Here is an 18423-nt window from a genome sequence, read left to right on the forward strand (position 1 = left end):
CGTCACACACCACATCCTCTGCACTCCTGCGAAGGCCTCTGTGTGAGTCTTCTCGAGCATCGCCAGCTGACGAAGGAGTCTGACGCAAATCGTTGCTTTGGCAGCCCTAAGCTAACTCAACGAAGGGCAGATCATCCCTGGAGCAATACGGCCAGTGCAGCAGCGCGAGGTAGTGGCAAGAGTACAGCGTAGGGTTACCTCATATCCGCAGGCTGAAGTGTGCTCTGGTGCGACACAGGACAAGCAGTCGACGTAACGTTGCGGCGATGATCTTTGCCAAGACCGGCATGTCGGTCTCTGCCGCCTCCGTCTCCGTCTCCACACCCTTTCGCAGCATGAATTGGAAGGTACAGACTGGTAGATTGACATTCTCACAACAGGCAGTGCCAGGCTTCCATCATCAATTTGACCTGCATACACGTCGTCCTCCGATCCACCAGCCACTCGCCGCGTTCTTGCCGTGGCGGACAGCTACAACGGCGTGCAACGAGCGGAAAACGGCGACCGAACGGCAAACGGGAGGTATTTCTGCTGCCGATTCCGTTTCTCATACGTCCCGCGTGGGTAAAAGAGCAAGAGCCTAGTCTGGATATGCGCTGTGCATTCGGGAAGAAACGCGCAAAGCATGATCATCGAACCTTGCTTGCCACGATTTGTGCAGGAGGCCGTGCAGACATTTACCCGATGGCTGTGCGGCTTCCATTCAGCAGCGCTGTCGAAGTGCGTGGTGGAGGTCTCGCTGGGATAGCCTGACGCGCCTCTCGACAGTACCCAAGTATGTTGGCACGCCGATGCGTCAAGGCAATCTATACTCTGGGGCGCGACACGTCAACTGCTCGGCCGTCGCTGCCGCCGCGAGATGTGCAAGTGCTCTGAGCGATGATGCGTGGTCAGGCGTGCATGTACATTACCCTCACAGCTGTGACAGCTTCGCCAAAGCTCGAGACAAGCGACAGGTTTGAGCATTATTGATCCTACTGACAATCCTACTGACGAGGCTAATGCGAGATCCGGACCAGGCCGCTTTCGGCTCCTCCAGCCTTTGGTTCTTGATTGCTGCAACATGCTGTCATTGCAGGTCTAACCAGGCGTCCAGGCCAGAATTCAGAGTACTTGGAAGACCGAGAGCCGACCATCAGGAAGCGTGTCTTGATCAGTTGTCCATCTGCTAACATCCGAGCCACTCTGCAGGCTTGTCACCATTCGTTGAGTGGGCATGATCGAGAGAAAATGCAGGCTGCCATCGACACCACTGACTGCAGACCAGGTCCCTTTGCAGCGCCAGGAGAGTCTCCGCCTACTGCCTCTCATTCGCCAAGAGCACTCTGTCGAGCCGAGTTCTCATGTGGGATATGCGACCTCATACTGCAGCAGCTCGTCAGGCAACTCATCATAACTTGCACCCTCTTTCGTCCACCAAGCCTCGAGCATCGCAGTATGCTCCTCTGGAACATCCGAATTGATCTTGAACCATCGGATGCCGTCGATGGTAATGATATTTGCCTTTCTGGGGGCCGCATGTGAGGGCGGCCACCAAGCGAGACCATCAGCATACATAACTTTCTGGTTTGCCTCTCCATCCTCCTTTTCTTTCGCTGCGACAGGCCTATTTCAAACGCCCGGCTCGAGCTTGAAATGCGCTGTGAGCTGATTGCTATCGCATTCGGTACACTTGTCCTGAGGCTCTCCCTGCGCACCGTCGCAACAGGACAGCTGAGGCATGTCGAAGCAGACGCGGTCGCGACTCTGAAATCTGGCCTGTTGCCATTGGTCCGAAGGCTTGATGTTGATCGCCTGTTGAGGGCCGAGACCTCCAGAGTCGTCTTCAGGAAGCAGTACTGATCCAACAAGGACGATGTTGAGACTGCTTACCGCGGCGAAAACCGTAATGAAGTGAAGCGTGTTCGAGGGGAAAAGCAGCATGGTCGAGGAGCTTGTTTGATTGCGAAAATTACAACTTGTCACCAGCTGGCGGTTCTTATTATCCTGTCTCGCTTCCAAAGCCTTTCGTTGGTCGAACACGGAGCTCCAGTTCGCGGCACAGCAAAGTAACTTTTGAGAGTTGACTTGGCAAGTGGCATACCAAAGTTAGTTTACTGTGCCGCGTACTCTCCTCCACGGAGCACGCTGCGTGCGAGCGTGCAACGCTCGATCTTCTGCAGATGCACGTCGTAATATGCAGGTTTTCGGTTATTAGCCTGGCGTGTAGGCCAACTGCCGGAGACAACTTGTTGGCGAGCATTGCAATGCCCAAAGACGTTGTGCTATTGATTGTGCTGGACCACCATGCGAGGTTGGTCAACGAGAAGCAAGCTTCCCCACTCATGCAGTGTGGCTACAGCAACAAGAAGGGTATCCTTCAATGGAATATGCGAAACATCTTTGCGTGAATGAGGGGAAGGTCATTCGCGTTCCTGAGACGCTGCTCCTCTGAGACACAGTTGGACTGACTAGCGCGGCCGACCACGTCAATGGCGCCGGTTTGGACCGGGTACTGGAGAAGACGCGACAAGTTCGCCTCTCTTGTCAAGACAGCGCCTCTCTTTGCCGCCTCGCTGTCTATCCTGATCATACTGGATCTATCCTGACTTTCACAATGCTGAAGATGGGCGAGACCGGGCAAGCGCCGATCCAAACATATCGAGGCAACTGCCATTGTACAGCGTTCATCTTCGAGATCGATCTGCCACGGATTCAAACAGTCACGGAGTGCAACTGTAGCATTTGCTTTCAAAAGGGCTATCTGTGGGTCCCTTCAAGTCGCAAGGATCTGAAAGTTGAAAAGGGTGATATGAAATCTCTCAGCAGCTATACCTTTGGTCCAGAGAAGCTGGCACACAAAGTCGGTGCCATATTCATATCCCAAGCTCTGCTTGCAGCGATAGTGACAACGATTAGTTCTGTTCGACTTGTGCTTCGATTGTCATGGCAGAAGAAACCGCAGGGGATGCCCTTTATCTCAATGTAAGAAAACTGGATCGAGCGGCGCAGGTCTATTCTAATTCAAATTGCTAGGTTCGTGTTCTCCAAGATCTTGACATCTGGGCGCTGAAGAGGCAGCAGTGAGTATTTCTCGCCCAAATTGCTTGCCAATCGCAGTGTTGACACACCCCACAAGACATGATGGGGCTGCCGAAGGAGGTGACTACGCACCGCCAGAATATGAAGGCAAAGTCCCAACTGCAGCCAAAGGACAGCAATTATACACTGGCTCCTGCCATTGTGGTGGGTTCGGTCTAGCTCTTATGAGCAAAACTCTTGATGATACTTACAGCAGCCGCATCGCAGAGTGCACATGCAGCGTCTGCGTCCGGGTACAGCACACATCACCTATTCGATCAGCTCTTGCTGACCACTTTGAATAGAATGCTTATATCTGGATATACCCTCAAGCCAAACAAGTCGTGCTCTCCGCAGCCGAGTCCGGAAACATCGGCCGCTACAGCTTCAGTCACCACGTGCTCAACAAAACATTCTGCACAATCTGCGGCGTGTGCATGACGAATGAATACGCCCACCGATCGAAAGAGGAGCTCAAGTATCTGGGTGCAGTACCAACACGAGGTTTTGCACAGTCGATGAAGAACTCACATCCTTTGAATTTGCGAGTACTCAATGACATTGACCGGGACAAGCTACCGAAACCGATGCGAAATAATGGCGCGCGGAAGATCTCGCCCAGGTACAAGAACCCGTGAGGTTGTTCGAAGTGTAACATGAAAGCTGCTATCAGCGATTTCTTCGCATTTCCCGGCGTATGATCATGTTCAGCTGCCTCTGCATGCTCAGCAACTTGCGGAGAATCGAGACTGTTGAGACATGCACTTGCACAACAACTGTGTCTGTTCACCGCCGCACCGAGCTCGGCTAACGGACAGCATGCAGTTGTGCAACACTAAGCCAAATACAAAAGTGAATCTTGTAGGAGGTAACGCGAAGCTGATCGAAGCGTTCGATGGCGTGCCGTCACCTCGTGAAAGAAACTTCCTGAAGGGGAAATAATTGTTTAGGCTATGCTTGGCTCATGCCTCAGGCACTGTGCACTCCACAGACTACGAATCTGAGCATGAACCCAGCCTCGACAGCTGCGACAGCTTTATGCCATCAGTGCCTTCAGGTGGAGCCGTGCCTACGCTCAAAAGCTCACAAAGTCCCCAAAGGATACGCTTCCCGACCCACATCATCCACATTCGGTTCAACAATCGGCACACGCTCATAGTCCTTGCTCTCAACCACCTCCAACGCCCATATCGGGCTCCTCCTCACTCTTCCCAGCTTATTCTCGATCTGCCACGCAATCTTCAACAACTCTTTATCTGTCCACGGCAGTCCCAGAATTTCCATTCCAATCGGCACACCCTCGGGCGCCGTTTCCGTTGCGGGACTGAATCCTACAGGAACCGTGACCACGGGAGTCCCTGTCAGAGCTGCCAAAATTCCATTTCTGCCGCTTTGAGAAGGAGAGCCGATTTTGACAACGAGATTCTTCTGCTCGGGGTAGATGATTGCATCGAGATTATGCTGTTTGACGGTGCTTTTGAGTGCGAGTGTCAGGTTCTGGACCCCGGTCAGGATGGTGTCGTATGATGGTTTTGTGAGGTTCCCGGAGGAATATGTTGCATTGGCCGTCGAGCTAACAAGTGCTGTGTTGACATACTCGTACTGCGCCGGGATAACGACGAAATCACCGCTCTGGTAGAGTTCTGAAGTCGTGTTCGGATGAGAGCCTTCCAGTGTAGGTCGCTGTAGGTAGGCGTCCAATAGTTCGCGAAATTCGTAGCGCTGTGTGTCGAGGTTTGCGAGCGTAGAAGTATCGTACATGTCATCAGCGATTGAGACGATTGCTGCGCCTGCAGCTTGTAATTTCTCTGTGGTGTTCGCCATCGCTTCATTGACAGGATCCGTCTCGGCAGATGGGGTACGATTAAAGAAACCCTCAAGGAGCCCCAGTCGCAACCCTTGAAGTGATCCAGTTGCGAGTCCTTCGACAAAATTAGTGCCCTTAATCCCAGCTGGAGCAAGAGCTGTGGCATTATCTGCTGCATCATAGGGCGTCCCGGCCATCACAGTCAACGCAGTCGCTACGTCTTCCACGCATCGGCCAATTGGTCCTAACACGTCCTGTGTGTAACTGATAGGTATCACTCCACTCCGAGATATCAGTCCTCGCGTCGGTCTGCAGCTGAACAAGCTATTGGCACTGGCCGGCGATCGTAGGCTGTTGACGGTGTCTGTCCCGGTACCCCAGACTGCAAAACTGGCTGCTACAGCTGCCCCAGTTCCACCTGAGCTACCACCAGGCGTTCGAGTGCTGTCATAGGGATTGATAGTCTGTCCGCCCAGAGAAGAGACGCTGAGGCCCTCAAGAGCTAGTTCGTGAAGGTTAGCTTTTCCGAGGATAAGTGCATCAGCCTTCTTCAAGGCCTTAACGACAGGTGCATCCTCAGTCGGCCGGGAGTCTCGGAGAGCCTGGCTGCCACCTGTAGTTGGCATTTCTGACGTGTCATAATTATCCTTGAGGAGTGTGGCAATGCAGAACAAGGCGCCATACGAGCCATTATTGGCTTTTAAGCGTTCATCGAAGGCATCCGCGATAGCCAGAGCCCTCGGGTTAAGAGATAATATAGCGTTCGTCTTGTTGTTGAAAGATTCTATGCGAGTGATGAATGACGACACGACTTCTCTGCATGTTGACAGGCCCGTGAACAACGCGTGATGAGTCGATGAAATGGTGGCTTCTCTTGCATCAAAAACGGCCGATGCGGCTGGGAGGGCGGCGACGAGTAGCAGTTCGGGGCGCATCGTGAACTTTCATACAGCATGTTCGCGGAGAACACGTTTAGAGTCTTTCGCAAAGAGAATAGGAAGAAACAAGATAGCATGGGCCCACTCGGCCATGAAGTTGGCCGAAGCGGCGGATAAGCATGCGGGCAATGTCTGGGCATTCAAATCGATCAAAATGGGAATTCCTGCGAGATGGCTCAGTATTTCACGACGTGATATTTGAAGCGACGTATGAGATGTGACCTCTGGTGTCCGTCTCAAAGAGCAGTTGTAGTCGCAGGCACCTTGCACTGGCTGTGCCGCAGACTGTCCGTCTCAATCTTCCCGTGGCTCTCACATTCATCTCTTACTGTGTTGTCGGTGCAAAACAGGACCTTACACTGAAATATGAGGCGCTTTGTGGATGCTGGAATCGTGCCGCAAAGGTAGCTTCCATATCCGCGATTGCCAAGGCAGATCTCATCACGAAGTCTTTTCCATATCTCCAGCAGAGTCGATATGGTGGTGCCGTTTGCTCAACCAGTGCTTCCGGTCAAGCCTTGCTCAACACCTTGAGCGCCTTCTAGGCTCTCCAGTCCCTTCGCGTGCACCACGTCCAGATCAAGCTCTTCCATGGTCTGCATGACAGTGCCTAGCGACTCGAAGAAGCCATTGACCGACACTCGCAACATGCGATTTGTGGTAGCCTTATACTCAGTCTTCAACACCGTCTTTCTTTCATCATCCTGACTACTGGCACTCTTCACGATGCTCGACGGTGCTTCTGTGGACTGTGCGGGCGGCGTGTCCCATAGTGAAGCCTCGAATGGAGTCTTTGAGGGATCGCGCTGAATGTTGGAGACTGGTTCGACCAGACTGAAATGTCGTTTGACGAGCGGTGATAGTTCCTGGTCGACGGAGAGTGTCCGCAGAGCGGCCAGAGCCAAGCGATTTGTAGGGAATGGAATGTGTACCGTCCTGTCCGCCTCTCAGCCAAATGCGGTGCGCTCGTGCTGGAGAAGGAAGGCGTACAATGAGCATGGGAACTCGGGGTCTTCGACTGCGGCCGCCATGGTGTCTCGCGCAGGCTGTCGTCTGGTCGTGAGAGTGATGTTTGCAGATGAGTTGGCGCGAGCGAGATTTGAGCCTCACTTGCATCTGGCGCTAGTCAAAAGCCAATCGGCATTTGGATGACGAGCCGTTGCACATGTGCGCAGTGTGCGGCACCCGCAGTCATGATTTCATCACCACGCGCCTAGCAACCACATGTTCAGCGTAACCGAGCCCATCACGATGGCCTTTGTGTAACTGGTAAGCTGCTGTACAGTCTTTCACGTCTGCACGCACGTCTGTCCTTTCACCACTTCACGCCGTGTTCTGCGATCACAAAACAGCCATGTCTTCACCATCCGAGTTCCTCACCTTCTACCGCACTGCCACTCGCGCAAGTGCCCTACGTGCTAGCACGGTCTCAAGAACGGTAGCCCGAACGCGACCTTTCAGCTCTACGGTATCATCGTTGGCAGGCTCGACTGGAGAGAAGGGCGACTTGCACAAATCTGATGTAGGAGGGCCGAGAGAGAACAAGAAGCATATCTTGGAGAAAGACCACGAACCAAATGTGCAAGCATATGAGAGCAAGGCAGGGAGGAGGTGAGTTCTATATCACGCTCAGAATCTCGACCACTACTGATGTAAGATGGCAGTGCTCGAGCAAATGACACTGGCGGCGTTGCCACTGAGCAGAAAGATGAGGGATCCAAAGCGAAGGCCAAGAAGGAGTTCCCAGAGTCACCGGTGCAGATTGGATTCGAGGACGAGCGAGGCGGAAAAGGGCGCTAAATTCGCTTGAAGTAAAGTAATGGAATCGTCGAGCGCCATGTGTATAGTAGCCAGCGATCACATGTAATACCATGTCGGCCTGAGCTCCAGCTCTCGGGCATTGTTCAAGTCAGGATGGATCAATCACAAGGCGGAGCAGTAAATCTGCTTTGATGCTCTTCGCTTTCTTCGAACGAATGTCCAGCGGCTCAGCAGCGTGGATAGCTGATGGACAGGAAATATTCCACCTCCAAAGACTGCGATCACATAGTAGTGTAGCCTGGTGCATTTTGTGTAGTGCACGGGGATCCCTTCAATGTTTCACAGAGGATGCACATCTGCCAAGACCCCAAGCTGCTCGACTGATAAGGTACCTTACCTTTCGCAGATCACCTTGTCTTCCAACCCTTCGCATCTAAGCCTCCCAGAGCGTTGCTACCTTCAATGGCCAGTAGACCTGTATGTTCCAGATGACACGCTCCGAGCCACGTACACCCGTCGACCGAGCTCTCTCCAAAGCAAAGCCCGACGGCCATCACCCGCTCAGCATAAGTATTCTTAATTTTCCCTTATCTTCCAACTCACCTACAGTTCCCATCACAATGCAACCCTACCGAGCACCCCCTCAAGCAACACCCAATCCCTGGATCTACGTCGGACACGCCTCTGCAATCGAAGACATAACCCCAACAGAAGGCAAACACAACACCAAACTCTCCTCGACAAAACCTCCCGCCGATCCCGAAGACATCTTCGCCTCCCCCACCATCACAACACCCTGCAAGATCCTTCAACTCGCCGGTCCAGGCTCTTCCTCCGCAGAAGAGCTGACTCCCGACGTCGCCCAAACGACCCTCGGCATTCAGCCCCAGATCCTCGTATTCCGATATCGAGACAAGATCCACGCGATAGATCACTCGTGTCCGCATCAGAACTACCCACTATCGCGAGCTAGTCTATACGATATTGAAGATTTTGGAATTGTGCTTAGTGCGGGGATTGAGTGTCCGAAACATGGCTGGAGTTTTGATGTGAATACTGGACAGAGTGACCGGGGAAACTACAAGTTGGGAGTGTGGGACGTAGAGATTAGGAGTGGGGAGAATGGATTTGGGGAAACGGAAGAGGAAGTTTGGGTTAGGAGGAAGGAGAAGAAGAGGATTGGGTGACGCAGCATAGGCGAACACTTGCACGAGCTGTCGCTCGAGGAGTAACTCAGCCACGATTGTTGAAGAGCTCGTGGAAAGTGGACTATATCCGTTTACTGGAAGCTGCGCCAGCCAGCTATAGGCATGAGAAACCGGTCGGGACATCTGCTGGAGTACAGGTTACTAACTGCCTGACCCGGTACTGCCGCCATGAGGAAACAGAGTTATCTTTTGGCTTGGACTTGAGATCCAGTTCTGTGGCACTGCCGTTCCTGCCAAGTCACTGTCTAGACGCGACAGATATGTGAGGTTCAAGCAGCCCGCAGCAGACTAGCTTGTGAGGAGAGTATCTCAAGGTCGACGCTCAGAGCTCCGCCTTTCCCGCATCGACCATGAGCTGAGCTGAGCAGACCAGAGCCTGTAGACTTCCAATCCATAGAGGCAGCATATGATTTATACACTAGCCTACAGTCGTATTCATTTCATGAAAGCATAAACATCATATACAGCTAAATAGCACTCGTGTTCCATATCCATTTTCCACCTCATAGCCCATTTCCTTCCCTCACATGACTCTAGATCTCAACACCCTCGCCTCTGCTATAATAAGTCTTTCCCTCTCCGCTCTGCCCCTTGGGCACACCCTCGCTGTTGCTCTGACGCCTCTGAGCACTTGCAGCACCTTCCTGCTGCATACCCTCGCATCCAACGGCTTTACCCGCAAGCTCTTCGACTTTACCCATACCTTGCGCGTTGGGATCGCGTTCCGCGGAAGCAGCCTTCATAGCTGCGACACCGGCGGATTTGTCGTGGTCGGCGGATCGTTGCCAGGCAGAGTTGCCGGTTACGGCGGCGACACCGGCCTAGAAGTGCGGAGGCACGAGTTAGCTAGGTTTCGTCTTGTATGATGACTGATGACGAGGACTGCTGTAAAGAGTGACTGCAGTGCTGAGCGACAGAGTCACCAAGACCTCGTTTGTGTGTTCGCTTCAGCATAGCTGGCGATCAGACGAAGAAGAGTCATGGCGAGGTTGTTCGCTCGTGCATCGTCTTCTTCAGGCCGGCTTGTCGTGGCTGTTGCATGGATGTCGAAGAACGTACCTCTCCCAAACCCTTGACATACTGTGCGTGGCCTCCAACCAACGAAGGGTGGTTTCCCTTGTGGGCGTTCTCGTTCTGCTGAGACATTGTGATGGTTCGATTTCTCGGAGGTCTAGCAAGCTTGCGTTCTGCTCAATGTGATCGTTGCAGCAAAGTGCGTCCGATCTCGTGCGTGAAAGAGAATTCCTGATTTCTCTGTAGGATGAGGGGGCGAACAAGGGAAGTGAGGTGTCAGAGAGCTTCACGAAAAGTATGCTAAGAGTGTGGAAAGTGCTTTTGCCAGGACAGCTAAGAAGTCGCCTCGTGCTGTGGTTCAGGTTGAGGCGGTAAGCTCATGCTCGATGACTTCATCGGCAGATCCGTTTTCAGGGCGCTGCGGCAGTTTCGTGGTGGCGTGGTGTGCGCGTAACCATGGCGAGACTTGCGCGACGGTGTGCTGCGCGTCAGACGTTCAAGCGTTTTGTACTTGTTCACATGATGCATCGACGTGCTGTGAATGGGGAAGACGTGTGTTTCAGCGAGGTAATGCCGACGGTCAGCTTGGCGGGCAGCTGAGCAGGTGAAGTTAGATTCCCAACATGAACGGGCACCAGCGAACACGGTTTAGATGTTCTTAATGCTGCCATCTCACTTGAGAGACATAGAGTGCAGCTTCAGACATACAATTCGACGGAAACCGCAGACCATCGTGGTCATGCTATTACTGCATTGCATTTGGGGTATCATTACTTTCGTCATGAATCGGGAGAATCTTCATCTTCATGTTCCTCGCTGTCACTGTCTCCAGCATGGATTGTTGCACCACCTTCATCGGCGCTCTCCTCACCTTCATCCTCTTCCCCATTCTCATCGAATCCCTCAAAATCTTCACCGTCCTCGTCTTCATCCTCATCATCCTCCTGCTCCGCCTGCATCTCACCCAGCTTCCTCTTGTGCGTGATGCCCAGCTTCTCGTCCCTGCTCCCTTCCTTCTTGCTCTCCAAAGCCTCCTCACCTTCTGCTTTGGGCGGCGCACTGAACCAAGGGATCTTGCCTCTCAAGAAGTCGTTCAACACCATCTTTGCCACACCATCCATATCAGCCTCACCTCCTTTCAATAATCGCCCGCCTTTTCGCGCGAGCATTTCCAGGAACTCAATCGATTCAGTCACTCGCTCCTTCTCGGATTTCTCTTCAAAGGGCCGGGAGTCTTCGGTCCAGTTCTTGATCTGGTATGTTCGTTCGAGATGATGTCGTTTGCAGCGGCCGAGGACGGCAGGAATATATTGTGCTGGATTTTCAACGTTTTCCACGCGAACAACGCCTCGGAGGAGGATGTCTTCGGGTGTGTCGGTAATGCTGGGTGGCACGATTCCGGGACAATCGATAAGGTAGATACGCTTCATAAGAGTGATGTATTGCCAGACCTTGGTCTCTCCGGGGATAGGCGCTGTGGTGCAGACCTTCTTCTTGCGAAGTGTGTTGATGATGGAGGATTTCCCTGTGTTGGGATAGCCGATGAAACCCACGGATATTTGTTTGCGGGAGCTGTGGAGCGAAGAAAATTGCCGGAGTAGAGAAATCAAGGAGCCTTTGCCAAATGAGTTTGTCATGCTGGCGTGGAAAGCAAGAGTTGGGTATTCGCGGGAAAGGATCTTTACCCATTTGGCCTAGCAATGCTATGTCAGTACTTTTGATCCGACTTTTCGATCGCCCAGAATTCCGCAGATGAGGTGAGTTAATGTACGTCCCGTTACTAAGCTGTCCATCACGGGAATGAAGCATGAAGCTATCCGGATCGCTACTCAAACAAGACACAAATGCTCCGAGGTGATCATGCCAAAACGGCAGAGGATCGGGTGGAGCTGGGGTTCAATCTGCCATCGCTGTAACAGGTCTGCTTCATCGAACTGCCTGGAGTGGCGGAAGCAAACCTTGACTTGAGCAATGGCGGACACGTGTAGAATGGGATACGAAGAAATGATCAGACTTACCGCGACTGTGGTTGGCACCAGATCGCACTTGTTGAGAAGGAACACCAAGTGCTTGTGAGGTGCCTCTTCTCTCATGTACTTTTCCACACTGCGACACCGAGTGCCTTCTGGATCTCGACAGTCGATCACATGGATGATCACGTCTGAGCTGTCGATGACCTTGTACAGTTCGTTCCATATTCGTTTGCTCTGGCCTTTTGAAAAGACGGGTTCTTTTGCTGTTGTGAGCTCGCCGTTCTTGTAGTCTTCGCCACCAGTAAACCCGGTATCGGCTTCCACATCTCCTGCGCCTGACAACAAGCGGGCCTCTTCTAACCGTTGTTCGTAGGTATCAAAGTCTTTACCAGATGCATTTGCGAGATCTTCGATATTCGAGACCGCCAGTCGAGGTCGTTTTCGCTGCGCCTTGGGCCCAAATGTGTCGCCGAACTTTTCGCTCTCTATCCGAATCTTGGCCTTGTGTTGTATGAGACCGTCTTTTCGTTCTTTGTCCTTGTTGTCGTTGATCAAGCTCATTGGAAGCTTGTTCTGTTTCAGCAAGTAGCTGTATGGGTCTTTACTCTGTGCCTCTACCGCCCCACGGAATTTGTCAAGCGCATCTTGAGAGATCACTCGAGTGTTGGTAAACCATTTCCTGTTCGGCTCGACTCGCGCGCTGGGCTTTTCTTTGCTCTGATACGAAGCAGCCTGCACAATGTCTCCTTTGGCGTTGCGCACAGCCTTGCCCTCCTTGTACATGTTCAGCGTCTTGACCCGCTTCGCGCTACGGTAGAAGTTCTCGCCCTTCGTCTTGACGTTGGCCATGCCATCGCCGGTCTTGCCCTGCCGCTCCTTGCGGGCGGCTTCCTTCTTTCCCGAACCCATGGCGACTGTTTACTCAAAGCGTCGCGGGCAAGGCGGTGGTGTAAGTTATTGTGTGAGAGGCGGTGGAAGGAAAGAGTGGCTGGACTTTGCAGCAGCGAAACTTTTTGAGGGTCGCGTTGCCAAGATTTCAGTTGAGCCTCAAGCCCGCTCGGGGGTCCGCAGAGACACATCGAGCAGCCATCTCACATTGCGCTGTACAATCATCCACAATGCCGCCCCGGGCCTCATTATCGACGCTATCAGCGTGGAAGTGCCCGCAATGTACCGCTCGACCATTCTCAACCACCACTCGACAGCTGGCCGTCGGCCCTGAACATCCTCGCTTCGTGGAGATTCCTGAGCCACCACAGCAAACCGTGCCATACAACCCACCAGTGAAAGGAGTCCTGCCAGTCCCTCGCAATGTCTTCGCCGGAACACCGAAAGATCTTTCATCAGACGAGCAGATCGCTCTTGCTACGAAGCCGCCAGCGCGAGAAAAGAAAGTTGCTCCTCGCAGCAGAGAAGAATGGAAAGTCAAGATGAGCGAGCTCCGACGACAAAATCTGCGCGAAGGTCTGAAGAGCTTGAAGGCGCGCCAGCAAAGCGAGGAGCAGCGCGTCGCTGCCCGATCGCGAGCCAAGCAAGCAGAACGAATGAAACAATTGAACATGCCCGAACGCGAAGACGAACGCTTGACAGCACCAAGCAACAACCTCGATCTGGACGCTCTTTTCAACAAACCAATCCCTGACCCTACCCGCGAAGAACGACTCGAGAGGAAGCGTCTAAATCTCGAAGCAGATCTCCTTCGGAGACAGGAAGAACGCATGGATGCCCTACATTCGCTCTACATGAATGCGCGTGACTTCATCGTCACTCCGCAACAGCTGGACAAGGCAGTCGATGCGGCATTTGGTACACCCGAGAAGCCCGTCGGATTTGGTGCCAGCATGGGCGCGTGGGATAGTGTAGGAACAGGGAAGTCCATTTGGGCAGAAGGGAGGCCAGCTCGTGTACAGGATATGCTCAGGAGGGCGAAGAATGCCCCATCGGATAGAGCAATGGACGATGCGGCTGGATATAGCGGTATCAACAAGGACAGAATCAGGAGAATTGCTGAGTCGCTCACGGGGGGCAAGATGGACAAGGAAGCGAGACAGTAAGAGACTCGCCATTTCTGCAAATGTACATATATGCTGTATGATTGTCACCGAGAGCCTTTCAGTGCGAGCCGAAGGAGCTTATTGGAACACCAGAAATGGTGCGGCAGATGGCTTGCATGGGTCTCCTGCCACTGCGATGCCTTACGCACGAGTCGAAGCCGCGAGGCGTGAATTCAATGGCCTTGCGGCCTGTGGCACTCTGTTCCAGAGGTTGAATCCAATTACATGTACTTCTTTCTACTGATTACTGATCAGCGAAGCCAACCGCGACCCAGGGTTCAAACCACAGCTACCTCGGACCTCTGCTTCGCAACATGATTACTCTACAGCTCACAGACACATATACGTGCTTGCGACAGTAGTTCAGTACACTCTCTCTTTCAGCATTCAGTAGGTCTGCATACTCTTCATTGCTCAAACTCTCGTCAGCGTCACAGACACAGATCCTAGCAGAGAAGCTCCAAAGGCATGGCCCCAAACCAACCCGTCGCTCTCGTGATTGGCGCCTCAAGAGGTATAGGACGACAAGTCGCAATAGACCTCGCAAAGAATGGATATGCTGGTAAGAGAAGAATGAAGAGTACTATCGACTGCGCGGCTAAATCTTCCACCATAGTAATCGTCTCCGCCAAATCGACCTCTTCTCCCTCCTCCAATGCTCCCTTCCCACCCGACCCCAACTCCTCCGACTCCACAATCACCACAGTCGCCCGCGAGATCTCCAATCTAGGCCACGAATCCCTCGCAATCGCCTGCGACAACCGCTTCCCAGATCAAATCCAAACCCTCATCACCAAATCCTTTGCATGGAAGCAACGTCTCGATGTCGTGGTCTACAACTCCGGTGCAATCTGGTGGAGTTCAGTCGACAAAACCGACCTGAAGCGTTTCCAATTAATGCAAAAGATCAACCCCGAAGGTTTATACGCCGTAGTTCAAGAAGTTCTCAAAGTCTGGAATGATGGGAAAGACAATGCACACAGAAGGATCGTGGTCGTGAGTCCACCGATCTATTCAAGATTCGTGAAAGGAAAGACGGCATATGCGAGTGAGTATCTTCCTCCCTCTTCCTTCAGTAGACAGGACAAAACGAAGCAAAAGACAGAAGCCAGCTGACTTCACAATCACAGTGGGCAAATTCGGCATGTCAACCCTCACAATGGGTCTAGCAGTCGACTTCGAACGACAAGGGAAATCCAACATGGCCATAACCAGTATCTGGCCAGCCGCAGCAATCGACTCCGCCGCAACCCAAGCGAACCGCACACGCGAAGCCCGTAGCGCCCTTCGCAAACCCGAGATCTTTTCCGATGCGATTCTCGCTATAATTCGCTCGCCTGCGAAAGATGTCAATGGGAAACTCGTTCTTGATGAGGATTTCCTTCGCGATCACGAGGGAGTTACAAATTTTGATAAATATGCGTTGGTGCAAGGCACGGAGCCTAGACGAATCATGCCGAGGAAGATGCCAGATTTGAGTGTCGAGGAGCAGGACGATGAGGGCGTGAGAGTGGATAGTACGGAGATCAGGAAGGATAGAGGTGCGAAGTTGTAGCATAGACGATATCATCAGCACATACAGAGCGTTGAATGATCACGATAACGTTATAAGAACAGGAAAAGTGGAGGCAAAGCAGAAGATTAACAAGTCTCTGATTTCAGAACTGCTAATACTGTTGATACAGAAAAAGTCGTCACTCAAATTCCCCATGATGCATGCCAAATGCCTCTTTTTGTGCATCACCCAAAAGAGGACACAGAAAAAAACGCCGTTTTGCCTGATCTTTGTCTCTAAGCCGTTATGCCTTCTTCAATTCGCGCGTGAACCCATGACACATTACAATTGACTATACACACATCTATGCATCTAGTCAACCTCCTCCATGGCGCTCTCGGTGGCGCCCTCGGTAGGAGCTGGTGCGGCAGCCTCTGCCTCGGTCTCGACGTCCTCATCGACGTTGAGGCCGAGCGACACGAGCTTGTGGATGCGCTCGGCGAAGTCGGCTGGCTCATCGATAGTGAAGCCAGAGACAAGCAGCGAGGTCTCGTAGAGAAGAGTGGTGATGCTCTTGACAGTGCGGTCGCTCTCGCCATCTGTCTCAACCTTCTTCTTCAACTCCTTGATGATTGGGTTGGCAGGCGAGATCTCGAAGGTCTTCTTGGAGCTCATGTAGCTGGACATGGAGGTGTCACGGAGGGCCTGGGCCTTCATGATACGCTCCATGTTGGCAGACCAACCGAATTGGCCGGTACGGATGGCGCAAGGAGCACCGACGAGCTTGTGGCTGACAACAACCTTCTCGACCTTGTCACCAAGGACGTTCTTGAGTGACTTGGCAAGAGATTCAAACTCCTTCTCCTCCTCCTCGCGCTTCTTCTTCTCGTCCTCAGTCTCCTCGAGCTCGAAGTCCTTGGTGATGTCCACGAGCTTCTTTCCTTCGAACTCCTTGAGCTGAGTGAAGGCGTACTCGTCAATAGGGTCAACGAGGAAGAGCACTTCGAAGTTCTTGGCCTTGAGGGCGTCGAGGAATGGCGACTTCTCAACAGCCTTGATGGACTCGCCGGTGATGTAGTACATCTGCTTCTGGTGCTCTGGCATGCGGGTGACGTAGTCCTGGAGAGAGGTGGTCTCCTCGCCAGACTTGGTGGACTGGTAGCGGAGGAGCTTGGCAAGAGCAGAGCGGTTCTGGCTGTCCTCGTGAATACCGAGCTTGATGTTCTTGCTGAAGGCAGTGTAGAACTTGTCGAAGTTCTCCTTGTCCTCGGCAATCTCCTGGAACAGCTCAAGAGTCTTCTTGACGATGTTCTTCTTGATGACCTTCATGATCTTGTTCTGCTGGAGAGTCTCACGGGACAGGTTGAGTGGGAGATCCTCAGAATCGACGACACCCTTGACGAAAGAGAGCCACTCTGGAATGAGGTCGGTGGCATCGTCGGTGATGAAGACACGGCGGACGTAGAGCTTGATGTTGTTCTTGGTCTTCTTGGTCTCGAAGAGGTCGAATGGTGCACGCTTTGGCACGAAGAGGATGGCGCGGAATTCGAGCTGACCCTCGACAGAGAAGTGCTTGACGGCAAGGTGGTCTTCCCAGTCGTTGGAGAGCGACTTGTAGAAGGCACCGTACTCCTCTTGTGAGATGTCTTGTGGGTTGCGAGTCCAGATTGGCTTGGTCTTGTTGAGCTCCTCTTCCTCGATCTTGCTCTCCTTGACCTTCTTGGTCTTCTTCTCTTTCTTCTCTTCCTCCTCGTCGTCGACCTCCTCGACTTTTGGCTTGTTGTCGGAGTCTTCCTCCTTCGTCTCTTCGGCGTCCTCGTCTGGGACCTCCTTCTCGGTCTCCTTCAGCACGTGAAGGTAGATGGGGTAGGAAATGAACTCGGAGTGCTTCTTGACAACCTCCTTGATCTTGCTCTCGCCAAGGTAGTCAGTCTGCTCATCCTTGAGGTGGAGAACAATCTGGGTACCACGGCCGAGCTGCTCGCCCTCGGTGTCTTGCGAGATGGTGAAAGTGCCACCGGCGCTCGACTCCCAGGTGTACTGCTCGTCGTCGTTGTGCTTCGATGTAACAGTCACGCGGTCGGCAACGAGATATGCCGAGTAGAAACCAACACCGAACTGGCCAATCATGGACACGTCGGCACCTGCTGAGAGGGCCTCCATGAACTGCTTGGTGCCAGAGCGCGCGATGGTACCAAGGTTGTTGACGAGGTCAGCCTTGGTCATGCCGATACCGGTGTCGCGGATGGTCAGCGTCTTGTTCTCCTTGTCGGGGATGATGTCAATGCGCAGGTCTTTCGCTGAGTCGAGCTTTGAGGGATCTGAGAGAGCCTCGTAGCGGATCTTGTCGAGGGCATCGGAAGCGTTGGAGATGAGTTCTCGCAGGAAGATCTCCTTGTTGCTGTAGACGGTGTTGATGATGAGCGACAGGAGCTGCGAGATCTCCGCCTGGAACTCGAACGTCTCGCCCGACATGATCGCGGTGGTGTGATGTGACTGATGGAGGTGCGCTGGATGTCTTTGTGTGGTGGTCAGTGGATGTTCGTGGGAGCAAACAGCAAGAGCTGCGAGCGCGGGCTTAGATCGCCTATAGCAACGGTGGCGTCGAGAGACTCACAGTCTAGTCAAAGTGTGTGTGTCGTGTGGAGGGTGATTTGATCAAAGAGCGCGGGAAATGTGAAGCGCAATGGGGTATCTCAGTTGCAGAGAAGAAGGTGAGGTGCGTGTAGCTGTGAAGAAATAGTTTGGAGCTCGGCCATGCGCACCTGCCTCCACTGAAACTCCAGCGATTTCTCGTACCTTCCATAACACTTTCCAGCTGCACTAGTTAGCGCCGGCTACTGCCGCTCTCGAACTGAGCAGAGCAGAGCGGACAGCAGCTTTTTACATCGCCGAGCAGTAGTCAGAGCGGTGCACAGTTCCATCGAAACGTCTACGGGAATCTGGTCGATGATGAGTTTCGATGGTCTGGTGGGACACCGGCGCTGGCAGAGGACATGGCGGTGATCAAAGTCTCGGCGGTTGAGCGCGGAACCACTCTTGCATCTCTTTCCATCCACCTCTCGTCCTCCCCTCATTGCACTCTTCGACCTACCATTCTGCCGACAAGAAGA

At 53.0% G+C, this 18423-nt stretch overlaps 11 protein-coding genes across 11 annotated transcripts; 5 read left to right on the forward strand and 6 right to left on the reverse strand.

Moving 5' to 3' along the window:
- Nucleotides 1–1611: 1611 nt before the first annotated feature.
- RHO25_000539 (uncharacterized protein) lies at nucleotides 1612–1923 on the reverse strand (the record flags this gene model as incomplete). Its single annotated transcript, XM_065602025.1, has 1 exon — nucleotides 1612–1923. The coding sequence occupies one exon, from the start codon at nucleotides 1921–1923 to the stop codon at nucleotides 1612–1614; it is 312 nt and encodes a 103-aa protein (XP_065458097.1).
- Nucleotides 1924–2596: 673 nt separating this feature from the next.
- On the forward strand, nucleotides 2597–3698 carry RHO25_000540 (uncharacterized protein; the record flags this gene model as incomplete). The annotated part of the gene is made up of 5 exons (XM_023593153.1): nucleotides 2597–2842; nucleotides 2899–2964; nucleotides 3016–3062; nucleotides 3119–3314; nucleotides 3366–3698. 5 exons carry the CDS (start codon nucleotides 2597–2599, stop codon nucleotides 3696–3698), a joined length of 888 nt encoding a protein of 295 aa, XP_023459788.1.
- Nucleotides 3699–4143: 445 nt separating this feature from the next.
- Nucleotides 4144–5802, reverse strand: RHO25_000541 (uncharacterized protein; the record flags this gene model as incomplete). The annotated part of the gene is made up of 1 exon (XM_023593154.2): nucleotides 4144–5802. The coding sequence occupies one exon, from the start codon at nucleotides 5800–5802 to the stop codon at nucleotides 4144–4146; it is 1659 nt and encodes a 552-aa protein (XP_023459787.1).
- A 497-nt stretch (nucleotides 5803–6299) lies between these two features.
- Nucleotides 6300–6836, reverse strand: RHO25_000542 (uncharacterized protein; the record flags this gene model as incomplete). Its single annotated transcript, XM_023593155.2, has 2 exons — nucleotides 6300–6741; nucleotides 6796–6836. The coding sequence occupies 2 exons, from the start codon at nucleotides 6834–6836 to the stop codon at nucleotides 6300–6302; spliced, it is 483 nt and encodes a 160-aa protein (XP_023459786.1).
- Nucleotides 6837–7159: 323 nt separating this feature from the next.
- RHO25_000543 (uncharacterized protein) lies at nucleotides 7160–7605 on the forward strand (the record flags this gene model as incomplete). Its single annotated transcript, XM_023593156.2, has 2 exons — nucleotides 7160–7416; nucleotides 7470–7605. 2 exons carry the CDS (start codon nucleotides 7160–7162, stop codon nucleotides 7603–7605), a joined length of 393 nt encoding a protein of 130 aa, XP_023458758.1.
- A 581-nt stretch (nucleotides 7606–8186) lies between these two features.
- On the forward strand, nucleotides 8187–8753 carry RHO25_000544 (uncharacterized protein; the record flags this gene model as incomplete). The annotated part of the gene is made up of 1 exon (XM_023593157.2): nucleotides 8187–8753. The coding sequence occupies one exon, from the start codon at nucleotides 8187–8189 to the stop codon at nucleotides 8751–8753; it is 567 nt and encodes a 188-aa protein (XP_023458759.1).
- Nucleotides 8754–9307: 554 nt separating this feature from the next.
- RHO25_000545 (uncharacterized protein) lies at nucleotides 9308–9920 on the reverse strand (the record flags this gene model as incomplete). The annotated part of the gene is made up of 2 exons (XM_023593158.2): nucleotides 9308–9595; nucleotides 9834–9920. The coding sequence occupies 2 exons, from the start codon at nucleotides 9918–9920 to the stop codon at nucleotides 9308–9310; spliced, it is 375 nt and encodes a 124-aa protein (XP_023458756.1).
- Nucleotides 9921–10567: 647 nt separating this feature from the next.
- Nucleotides 10568–12670, reverse strand: NOG2 (GTPase required for pre-60S ribosomal subunit nuclear export and maturation; the record flags this gene model as incomplete). Its single annotated transcript, XM_023593159.2, has 2 exons — nucleotides 10568–11482; nucleotides 11807–12670. 2 exons carry the CDS (start codon nucleotides 12668–12670, stop codon nucleotides 10568–10570), a joined length of 1779 nt encoding a protein of 592 aa, XP_023458757.1.
- A 209-nt stretch (nucleotides 12671–12879) lies between these two features.
- Nucleotides 12880–13815, forward strand: RHO25_000547 (uncharacterized protein; the record flags this gene model as incomplete). The annotated part of the gene is made up of 1 exon (XM_023593160.2): nucleotides 12880–13815. The coding sequence occupies one exon, from the start codon at nucleotides 12880–12882 to the stop codon at nucleotides 13813–13815; it is 936 nt and encodes a 311-aa protein (XP_023458754.1).
- A 468-nt stretch (nucleotides 13816–14283) lies between these two features.
- RHO25_000548 (uncharacterized protein) lies at nucleotides 14284–15370 on the forward strand (the record flags this gene model as incomplete). Its single annotated transcript, XM_023593161.2, has 3 exons — nucleotides 14284–14377; nucleotides 14432–14863; nucleotides 14946–15370. 3 exons carry the CDS (start codon nucleotides 14284–14286, stop codon nucleotides 15368–15370), a joined length of 951 nt encoding a protein of 316 aa, XP_023458755.1.
- Nucleotides 15371–15682: 312 nt separating this feature from the next.
- HSP90 (Heat shock protein 90) lies at nucleotides 15683–17785 on the reverse strand (the record flags this gene model as incomplete). Its single annotated transcript, XM_023593162.2, has 1 exon — nucleotides 15683–17785. One exon carries the CDS (start codon nucleotides 17783–17785, stop codon nucleotides 15683–15685), a length of 2103 nt encoding a protein of 700 aa, XP_023458752.1.
- Between the last annotated feature and the right edge of the window lie 638 nt (nucleotides 17786–18423).

The sequence above is a fragment of the Cercospora beticola genome, chromosome 1 (genome assembly GCF_033473495.1).
Source record: "Cercospora beticola chromosome 1, complete sequence".
Lineage (NCBI taxonomy): Eukaryota > Fungi > Ascomycota > Dothideomycetes > Mycosphaerellales > Mycosphaerellaceae > Cercospora > Cercospora beticola.